This window comes from Bactrocera latifrons, unplaced genomic scaffold (assembly GCF_001853355.1).
Source record: "Bactrocera latifrons isolate USDA-ARS-PBARC rearing strain unplaced genomic scaffold, ASM185335v1 scaffold_230, whole genome shotgun sequence".
NCBI lineage: Eukaryota > Metazoa > Arthropoda > Insecta > Diptera > Tephritidae > Bactrocera > Bactrocera latifrons.
Window position 1 is genome coordinate 86,846 of NW_017535853.1, and position 11,175 is coordinate 98,020.

The window sequence follows — 11,175 nt, forward strand, 5'->3', positions numbered from 1 at the left end:
GCCGACGATTCTCCTTCCAAAAGTGGAATGACTGCTGTCTCTTATACACATCTAAGAAATTATATAAAAAAATTTAAAAGTAATTACATATATAAAAAGTAGCTTTAAAAATAGTTTGGTTTTTCTATAAAATAACGATAAATAAAATGAGAATGGATTTTTAATTTAATACTAAAAGGTTAGTATGGGCGTTTCGCGATGATCCAGCAAATCTGTAATAAAAGAAAAATATTAACATTAAAAAAAGATAGGACGTTAAATAATTTTATATAATTAAAGGGTGATTCATTTCCAGCTTCCCTAATTTTTAAAGGAAAAACACAGAAACCTCAAATTTAATGGGGATTTTGATTACTCATTCAAGCATTTCGACTGATAACTGACGAATGAAACCCGCGACGCGTTTTGTTCAAAGGCCTGAATCGAAACGGGATTGTCCGTATAGACTTTAGACTATACATATCCCACAGAAAAAAATGTAACGGTGTGATATCACACGATCTTGGAGGCTAAACGACCGGTCCAAAACGTGAAAATATGTGCTCATCGAAGTCTTCTCTCAATAAACCCATTGATGTGTGGGAAGTGGCGCGGTTTTGTGGAACAAAAATGTCGCCGAGATCATGATTTCAGGTATCAAATAGTTGGTTATCATGGCGCGATAACGATCGTCATTGACGGTTACGTTCTCACCAGCTTCAATTTTGAAGTATTATTCTATCTCGCTGAAAACCACATCAAAGCGTTTTTTTCTGGATAAAATGGCAGCTCTTGAATCTTTTTATGCTGCTCTTCGTCTCAAATGCGGTAATTTTGCTTGATTACTCATCGCTAAACAATATTTGGCTCGAAAACTTTGGATCTGCTTGGAATATATCAAGAGCMCAAGTCATTCTATATGTAAGTCTGAACAATAAGCATAAGRAGATTCTAGCGCTGCTGTGGACAACCCAGCACACAACCATGGATAGGGATGTTTTGCCTCCGCGAATTAAGAAACAGCGACTATGCTGACTAGGCCATGTCGTCTGAATGGATAGAAATACTCCAACACTGAGAGTATACGCCGGGGGAAGCAGAGAAAGAGGAAGACCTCCACTCTATTGAAAATACCAGCTGGAGAAGGAYCTGACTACATTTGGAATCTCCAATTAGCGCCAAACAGCGAAAAGGAAGAACGGCTGACGCACTGTAGTAAACTCGGCCGGGTTTAGCCGGTGTCCACGGCTAATAAATGAGAAGATTTCATCAAATAAAAATGTTTATTTTACAAGAACTGAATTCTGAACGATCAGGTGTTTGTTCAAAGTATAAAAATCAAACAAATACTATACTATACCTTTAGCAATGCTCCACCAGGGCAGTGTCACATAAGTGAGGAATGCGTTGAGCGGTGTGGACTGTTGCCGACGATTCTCCTTCCAAAAGTGGAATGACTGTGTGAAGCCACGACTTGCCCATAGTGGATTGTAGGCGCCGTCATCTAATTCTAAAAGCAAAAAATAAGAAAAGTTTTTTTTTTTAATTTTAAAATTTGTACTCTAAATTTTAAGAGTTAAGGTTAGCTAAACCATATATGAGATTTTATTAATACTTTTGAGTGGTACAACCACTTTCAATAACTCTTCCAAGCGTTAAGTGCCTTGGGAGTTAGATGTTGATGAAATTAGGCTGACAAATAGCGTAGCAATAGCGAGATCTACATGAGTGGTATACATCTGGAACTACCAACAACTGAGTACTTAAGCATAAGCACTTAGCCTACGCGCTTGCGATGAGAGCGCATTGTCAAAGCACTTGCGATGCGCGCTCACAAACACTAGTTTCGCGCACTGTCATTGAACTGCGGRGAAAAAATCAAATATAAACAACACACCTTTGAGCGCCTTACGCGGCAAATCACACCAATAATAAATGTTGGTGCCATCGGGGGTRCGCCGCTTCGGCACCAAGCTGAGAGCACGTTGATGGAACGCATGCTGAGCAGCGCTGCGCTTGGCGCGCGGCAACGTCGCATTGGAATGACCGTTCTCTCCGCCACTACCAGYACCGCCGCCATCGCTTACACTGCCAGTCTCACCGCTGCCGCTGGCCGCCGACACCGAGGGCGGTGGTGAAAGCGGCGAACGTTGTGCACTCGACGACGGCGGCGGCGACGACAACATGTGACAATTGCCATTACAGTCGCTGATATCGTTGGTCGCAGCGGCTGCGACTGCACTTTGAGTATCCAACTGAAGTTTTGTGGTTTTTATTGTTCGTGATGGGGTTGTTGCTGAGGCTGACGTCGGCGATATACTATTGTCGCGCTTATTATCAAAAGTTTCAGCAGCGGCAGCGACACCGTGCAGTTCCTGGCTTACTGACTGCTTCGCCTGTTGCTGCTGCTGCAATGGATGGCATTCTGATTTTACAGGTACACGTACACATTTATCGAAATTGTAAGGACCGGTCTGTTGGCCACTGCCGGCGCTACTGGGTGCACTTAACTCGGCCGTGTTTGGCGGTGAACGCTGCTCTACAACGGGCAGTTCTTCACGACCGCGCACATTTATCATCAGTTTCGTGTCTTGCTCGCTCAGTATAGCCATTTTAGCTTCGGACGCTTCCGCCGCACTGCCATTCAAYGAAGTCGCATCATCGGCGATTTCATATTCTTCGGCTTGCTGTGTCGTAGCCTCTTGCTCTACTGCGCTGTTATTATTGCTATTGCACACCTTAACTGTTTTGTTGTCTTTTGTATCTTTGGATGCGTTATTATTCTTAGGTTTKGTTGTGGACGCAGTGTCTGCTTTGGACCTGTTGCGTTTCGGTGAAACCTTGGCGAGTAAATTCGTAGTTTTGCTTTTATCCTTAACCTTATCTTTATCCTTATCCTTATCCTTGTCTTTCTCTTTCAATTTAGTCTTATCCCTCTTGTCGGTCGCTGGACTTAACGTGCGTTTCGGTTTACGTTCGGCTGCACTCAATGAGGCGCTACGCACAACGGTTTTCGGCTTCGATGCGCCACCTGTCAACCGTAGACTACCACGCTTGCTCACGATCAACTCGCTTTCGACACTCAGTATGGTTTTATGTTTGGGTTTGAACTTTTTGTCGGGCATTTTATTGAGGCATGCTGGCGTCTCATTAGCCGAATCATCACATGTGGGACAATATACCTCGGACATYTCGGGCGTATTCTTATCGTTCGACGCACCGACCCAACGTTTGCATTTTTTGCCGCCAAAACAATTGCTGCAACCCGTAGTGCTTGCATGCGAGGTCGGTGAGTTAGTTGTCGCCGCAGTGGCTTCCACTGCCTCAGCGATGGGCAGACTGTTCACGCTTGCAACGTTGATCGTTTGCTCTGGCACGCCGTGTTTCACTTCGTTTTCGGGTGAAATCGGTAGCTTAACCGCAGCCGCATTAGCTGCCACACAGTTCGGATTGAGATGTAGTTTTGCCTCGGATGCCGAGAAAGCAGGACGTAGATCTACAATGAAATATAGATCGTTGGCATCGTTTAACTAAGTGAGACCACAAATCATAAGTAATTTCTAGAGAGTCAAAATAATATCGAAAATAAGTATAATAACAGTTATGTAAAGTAAAAATATTGTAAAAGTATATGTAAAAAAGAGAGAAAAATTAAAGCGTAGAAAAATATTATGAAAGAGAAAGAAAGTTGTATAAATGAAYATAAAGGAATATTGGAATGGAGGGACTGCTGCTGTGCTACGGTTGAGTGAAGGACGTGATTTGGAGAGTAGTTGTAAAAGGGCCGTTTTACTGTATCGACGACATAACCATAATTACAAAATGTCAAAAAGTATAGGTTTTGGAAAAAGTACCGTAATGTAGGATCTGTAACGACGCTAGCGAATCTTAAGCTAGTGTGAGTCTAAACTRTCTAGATGATGTTGCCTAGCTTAGTATGAATAAGTTGTACCTGAAAGCGGACCTTAGTGCTAATAAAAAGGAGAGTTGACTTTATTTGCCGCATAGAGATMAAAATAAAAGACTTAAAAACGGAGTTCCACGTGATGAGCGAGATCAGATATCAGCTAGGATCAATCTCTATGCAGACCAATGGATAAAAAAGGCAATGATGCTCCTCTTATGTTAGGTACCAGATTGAATTTCGTTTAAGTTCTCAATAACTCATACCAAAGGACCTGAAGTCGCCAAAGCGATGCTTGATAAGTTAGCTGAGGGCTCTACAAAATTGTGCCGCGAACAATAGACCGACTCAACACATTTCGGGCAACATGTTGAATATAGGTCGGCTAGGAAGCTACATTCATCAAACGCATTATTAGTGGTTACGGGACAACTGCTTATGGATATGAGGTCGAAACTGTTTGGTACTGGCGTACCAAAAACTAGCCGAAACCGATCAAACCACTTCAAACCGTTCTCACGACAATCGGTTCTAAGGAACCGGAACGGACCCGGCCAAGGACGGTCAACTCGACAGAATTCTGCAGCTATAACAGCAAATCACGTTTAAGTCGGTCAAAACTCAAAGTGATACACATCTATTTCTTTGATTACTGTGCTGTGATTCAGCATGAAGGCATCATGGAGGCATCTCCGCGAAGTAATACGTCGTAAACCAACGGATTTGTGAGCAAAATATTGATGGAAAGCCCATTAAAGTTTTTAAAACTCATTAGTCGTAGGCTCCGAAAGCCTCCTGCGTGTATAAGAAGGGTATGGAAAATTTGACTAAACGTTATCTTTCTTGTTTTGGCTCAGAAGCCTTTATTAAGGTAATAATGATAAAAAAAGATTTTTATCAAAATACGGGAAAGGTTTTGTTGTCAGTTCGGTTCAAATCTGATCAGTATAACGAGAGACTTCATGAAACAGTAAATTTTTTATCATAACTATTTATATAGATAACGACATCTACGAAACGACAAAATACGAAAGGACTTTTTCGATTACCCAATATATGTATGTATTTATGATTATAAAATCATATATAACAAAAATGTATTTTTTTTTAATTCAAGCACTATTTTAACCACTTTTGTTGATAATCGAATTTTTAATTTTAATTTTTTTTTAATATAAATACAGCTGCACGAACAAATCTAGTTTGTGGTAAATTACARTGGCAGTTTTTCTTAAATAATATATTGCAAAAAAATATGTATGTATATATAGAGATTTTTTCAAACTAAAAAAACTGGGGACTGCACATTTCGGAGCAACTACTAATTCACAAATTGAACAGACAAAATGAAATTTTAAAATGCATTTGGGTTTCAAATAGAGTCAAATGGCATAATGAGCTTTTGTAAAAATTTGTACAAATGAAATAAATATGTGTGTATTCCAAGTCCTGCTTTCTCGGCCATCTAGTTTCTTTGTTGTGATACACATATTGTTTGATTGTTCGACAGTTTTCTTCTTTTTTGTTTTTTTTTTTTGTTTGTTTGTTTGATTTTAATTGTTCAGCAGTTGTACGCCAAACCATAGTAGAAGAAGAAGTAGAGCTTTGTACTGTGATATATTTCAATATTTACTTTGTTGGTAAACAAATTAAAGAGTGTAAACAAAAGGAAAACCGAAATAGAGTAGCAACACGTTACAATAACAAGAATAGGATGGGTGGGATAATATGATTGGTGTAAAGCAAGCGAAAAATTATAATACAAATGTATATAGTATTAGAAAAGTACATACAACGTATTTTACATAGATAAGCTTTGATAGTAAATAGTAGATTACAATATATAGTGATAATAAAAAATTTAAAAATTAATAAATATAAGTGTCTTAATTGCTTTTTTTACTAAAAACTGTTAAGTGACAAAAATAAATTTTTCAAAACTTCAGTTTTATAAATTTTGTCTTTTTTCCAAGACATTAAATTCCTTTATAAAGTCAGCACCTGCGTATACGCAACTTTTGGCAGTCTCAAAGGCAAGTGCTCATACACACATATTACTCATACGCAGTGTAGTACAAACAGTTGTGATAAACAAGGATTATGACAATTGGGTCTACGAAAAATGAAAGGACCCGGAAAGAAGTGTAAGGCATATTTTTGGCCGCTACAACAACAACAACAAATTGACAACAAGTTGAATTAAGAGTGCAAGCAGCACAAATTGATATAAAAAGTAAGGTTGCGCACTACTGAAATTTACATGTCACATTGAAAAACAATAAAAACTGTTAACTTCAGCTGCAATAAAATTTAATTTACCCTTCAGTAGTGCATTTTCTTAGCATTGAAGGTTATAGAAAGATCTTAATCTACATTTTGTTCGGTCAGTTTATATGGCAGCCATAAGCTATACTTTTTGAGAGTATGAATACGGTCTAATGATGTGGGGTGAAATTACTAAGCACAAGTTTATATTAAAGAAATTTATAAAAATATATAAATCATTTTGAAATACTATATATTGAATTTGAAAAGCATGCAAAATTTATTTGTGTGTTGTGAAAGTGTCACAAATTAGCAGCGCATGAATATGATGAAAATGCGTCAACAGCGCAGTGATAAGTGTTTGTGGTGAATTTGCACATTTACAAAAAAAAAAAAATTGAAGAAATTAATAAAAAAAAAAATTTACGAAAAATATTATATGACTTTAAGTTACCAACAAATAATGAGTATTAAAAATATTATTTATAAGAGAGTTAAAATTTTAGGTAGATTGTATGTCTTGCATACCATATGATCGAATTTGAGCAGGGCTGACAAAAAACTATTTTCAAAATTTTAATTAACGCCTTCAAAATAGCCTACTGAACCAATAAAAGCATGCCAATGCTTAATATAATTTTCTACACTTTTGTTGTAAGCCTTTAGGAAAATTTTTTTATCGGATTTTAAATTGTTCAGCGTCAAATTTGATCAAATGGCACTTTTAAATATGCGTAAAACTAATTTTAAATATTTGAGTAATTAGACAAATATAAAAAAAGTATAAATTATTTAATAATTTAAAACTGTATATACTGTATTTACCATCACGTAAGTCGCCAGCCTCAATTTCAGACACCTCATTCGCCAACGAATCGAGYCCTTCATTCTCCGAACGCGCTTTAGCGCCCGCAGTGCCGCCGACCGCATCAGGTGCACCTTTTGTGCGCCAAGCGTAACGTGAAAAATTATTTAAATTAGCGCTGGGATCACTTAGACGACGTTGATGACGATATGTGCAATAGTCGTCATTTTCCTCCTCCCAATCATCCCACATGTCGGTAGCGCAAAAGCTATAACAAGCGAAATAAGTGTGAAATGAAAATTTTAATTAACACACATTTCACCACAACATACCCCGGTTCACTGGTGGGCGTCTCCACGCCCGAACCTTTGGGTTTTGTAACAGCCATTTCGGCGTGTCCCTTGCCCTGTGGTCCCTTCATGCGCACAAATTCGCAACGTGTTTGCACACCGGCGCCGCTGCTAAACAGACCGAAGGACATGCGTTGCGCCACTTTCGAACTCAGGCTAGATTGCTACAAATGACAAGCATACGTACAAACGTTTAAGAAAGTGAAAATACATTATTAGGCGACTAAACAGCATACCCTCGCATCGTAGACCTTTTTGAGCGCATCATAGCGTATTGAGCCCAGAAAAATGACACCTTGCACCGAACCATCTTTGTCATTGGCAACCAATTCCACGCACACCATTTCACCATCGCGCACCAAGATGTCGCTGAATACCTGCAAAGTGTCGCCTGTTTGTGTAAGTAGTAAAAACAAAAGTRTATTTTAAAACATTTTACCTCATCGAAATTGTCCACCATAAAACAAATATGCGGATATGTTATCTCCTCGCCTTCACCTTTGGTATCCATTTTTCGGCGACTAGGACTTGCATATACGCGCTGAGAGTGACGTCTCAACACTTGCAATTCCTTTGGCGATGTGCGTGTGCAAATAGCTAATGTGAGTGTGTAGTCGAATTGATGTATAACCATATTTAAATAGACCGTCTCCTCCCAGTCGACGTCCGGATCGCCGATTGGAAGTTTACGCGAGTCCTTACGAAAAACATCAACCTCTGTCTGTAAATATGAGAGCATGGTTTTAATACAATTAGTGTATTTGGGTAGGAAATGCTTTACCTCATATTTTGGCATATGTCGGGAAGAACTTTTCACGTGTTTTTTACGTACGAAAAAGAGCAAATCATCGGAATCTATGCTGTGCACTGGTTCGGTTTGAAATAAGAAGTGTCGTACAAATAAATCTGTCCAATATGTAGTGCCCTGGAGCACAACAAACCCGCTATCTGTAAAATGTAAACAAATTTACTTAATTTAGTATGAAATTTTAAAAAATATAAATAAGTAGGAATTGCAATGTTTTTTTTTTAGTTTTGAATTGCATATATATACRTATTTATAAATAAATTTGCGTTGAAAATACACATTTAAAATTAAAAAAATGTTAAAATGTACTCGTATAAAAATAATATTGTGATTCACTGCAGCAGAYATGATAAAAACGCCGGTTGCACTTACAATAAAAACACTCCAACCACCCTTAACATTTGACGATAAAAATAAAGCGAACATGTAAACATGCTCTTATGCATACATGTAATGCAGGTACATACGTACATATATGTACATAAATATATACATTTTATATAATGTCAAATCTGCACAGCCATTACTATTTCTTCATAAAGCTAATTATATGCACGTACGCATGTGTAGTTAATCTGCTAGGAGCAGGCACAGTTTGAATACAATAACAACAAAGCGCTTCATGACGTTTTCACAGGATAAAGAAATATTTGATAAATCGATAATGAACAAATGTACATAATTTTTCATGGTGTATGTAAATTTAAAAACATAAAATATGATTTATAGATTTTTGTTCATTAAACAGCAGCTGCAGAAGATTGCAATTACATAGTAATTACAAAAATACTAACCATCTTTGAGCAATTGTCGCATTTCTTTGGTGCGTTGAAAATTTATATCCTCTAGCAACTGTTGTAATGGTGTCTGTGGTTTTAATAAAATCCCTGCAGCGCTAGCTAATGACATCGTGTATCGTTGTTTCAGTACTTCACTCACAAATTACACGTCCGTTATGATGAAATCTAAAGGGGATTTTTCACTTCTTTGTTTAAAATTACTCACGTAGCAGCGTAGTGTATGTTTTCAGTTTTTCCACTTATAAAATTTGCATAAACGTGTTATAAAATAGACTTTAAAAAATTGTATTTGCACATTATCAAAGAGGAACGCACTGAATGTTAAAAGAAAAACTTCCAAATTTTTAAAAAGTTACAAAATTCGCAGAATAAATAGCAGGCAAAAATCGAAAATCTGTCGCCGTTCAACTAAACCGAGCTGTCTGGCACTTTTGTTGCAACAAACGTTTCGCATCTACTTTTTGACCTCACGAACACACAGCCCAACAGCGAATCAGTCAACAATTCTAAAATATATATATGTTCACTGTGTGCCACCAATACCACGATTTGCACATGCGATTTCGCTACACCTCGGCGCAGTATATACACATGCCAGCTGGTTTTGCAAAATCTTCGCGTAAAGCGTCTGGAATTGCTGCTGAATGGTTTCTTTGTATTTGGCAAATACATTGGCTTGCGTTCTTTCAACCATTTATCGCGCGATGATAATACTCTAATTCATACTCAATTTTATATATGATTGGTATACATTCTCTTCACCTTCTACTGCGCAAATACAAAATATTTAGGTGATATCAAAATAAGTACATAATCAACCAAGCAAAACAAAATTTGTTTTGTAAACAAAGAATTCAGTAGAGGGCAGCTGATTATGACAGTGAGCACAAGGGTTGCCGACCGCATTCTATCGAATGCGAACTATGCGCGAATAGTATATGGTGACATCTATGGATGAATAGTAAACAATAAAGATTTTACAAATACAAATATTTTATTATTTAAAATATCAAAAAATTTTAATTATATATTGATATTATTAATATAATTATGTACAGTGATACGTTATATTTACCGCAATAATATTTATGTACATTTCGAACATTAATTTTTATGCAACCCTGTCTGGAAGTGCTGCACTACTACCAACAAGTCAAATGCCATCTGATAGTTTCCGTTTTACCGCCTTCAACAGTCAGCAGCAAAGCTTTTGAAAGTGAAATAATTAAAAATTTTTGTTAATAGTGCTTTAAAGAGTTGATAAATATATTGAAATGATAATCGGTCACGTACTTAGAAATTACATTGATATTGTGTTCGCCATGTTATTTGCGTGTTAAGTGTGTGAATGATAAAGTGTGTTGCGGGCGTGGCGATTCTTTTTAATTAATTTCAAACCAACATTGAATTCGGACAATTCCGTTTCCCACATTTACAGTCGTATATATGTGTATGTATATTTTTAAATTGTAACTATAGTTATAAAACTAAAGTGTTCATGAATGACTGCTTTCAAAGCGGCACGAACACTTACTTGCTCCGGTTGATGTTTTACAAAATAATTTAAGCTTTCTGTTTACAGTATGGAATATATTCATTTCTTGCATATGTTCTATTGACGGACGTGGATAGCATTACCAGGTAAGTTAAGCTGGCTATCCACATATAACTTCAATTTCTATTCTTTACAAGTTCAGTGTACCAGTCGGTGTTAGAATTCTGTGTAAATTTTGGGGAAAGCGTATTTTTCATTAACAATTATATATTTTAATACATATTTAGTCATGAATGCATTTTTGAAGGCACAAAAATTAATTTTCGCCCGTTTCGAATTATACATTTACATTGCGATTTGATCGCCTCTCATTTCCTTCTCTAATTTTCCCATAAAGCGACACCATGGCATACCAAAAATATAAATGAAGAACTGTGAAAATTAAATAAAAATTATGTTCATGTTAAAGAGTGCGTTTGAGAAGTAACTTACTCAAAACTATTAAACTTATCCAAGAAAATTTAGCGTCGCGAAGATAAAATAGCAATGTTAACCCTATATTGAATAGGGTCTCAATAGTCCACGGCAGCAATAAATTATGTTTTTTCTGCAATATAGCATATTTAATATAAATCCAAAATTTTTGAAAATKTATTTTATTGTAACTGTATCTAACGGGTGTTTTTTCTAAACATGTGGATTTCAATTTAAATTTAATTTAACTATGATTAATTTTTTTAATAAAAAAAATTAAAAATAATGCATAATT

At 36.7% G+C, this 11,175-nt stretch overlaps 2 protein-coding genes across 3 annotated transcripts in view; both read right to left on the bottom strand.

The window, feature by feature from the left end:
• Positions 1-104: 104 nt before the first annotated feature.
• LOC108968840 (uncharacterized protein KIAA0930 homolog) lies at positions 105-9,742 on the bottom strand. 2 transcript variants are annotated; one of them, XM_018933138.1, is made up of 9 exons: positions 8,906-9,742; positions 8,085-8,251; positions 7,743-8,024; positions 7,540-7,680; positions 7,286-7,467; positions 6,974-7,221; positions 1,877-3,475; positions 1,340-1,489; positions 105-212 (listed from the first exon to the last, which is right to left on the bottom strand). In XM_018933138.1, exons 1-9 carry the CDS (start codon positions 9,018-9,020, stop codon positions 172-174), a joined length of 2,925 nt encoding a protein of 974 aa, XP_018788683.1. In that variant the 5' UTR covers positions 9,021-9,742; the 3' UTR covers positions 105-171. The 2 variants fall into 2 exon arrangements, with proteins under 2 accessions (XP_018788683.1, XP_018788684.1); XM_018933139.1 differs by lacking the exon at positions 1,877-3,475.
• A 414-nt stretch (positions 9,743-10,156) lies between these two features.
• LOC108968859 overlaps positions 10,157-11,175 on the bottom strand; it is a 2,538-nt gene continuing 1,519 nt past the window's right edge. The window contains exons 3-4 of the mRNA XM_018933158.1: positions 10,899-11,013; positions 10,157-10,838 (exon numbers count right to left, since the gene is read on the bottom strand). Of these exons, the coding sequence (XP_018788703.1) occupies positions 10,744-10,838; positions 10,899-11,013 (210 nt within the window). The 3' untranslated portion in view covers positions 10,157-10,743. The remainder of the gene's footprint in view (positions 10,839-10,898; positions 11,014-11,175) is intronic.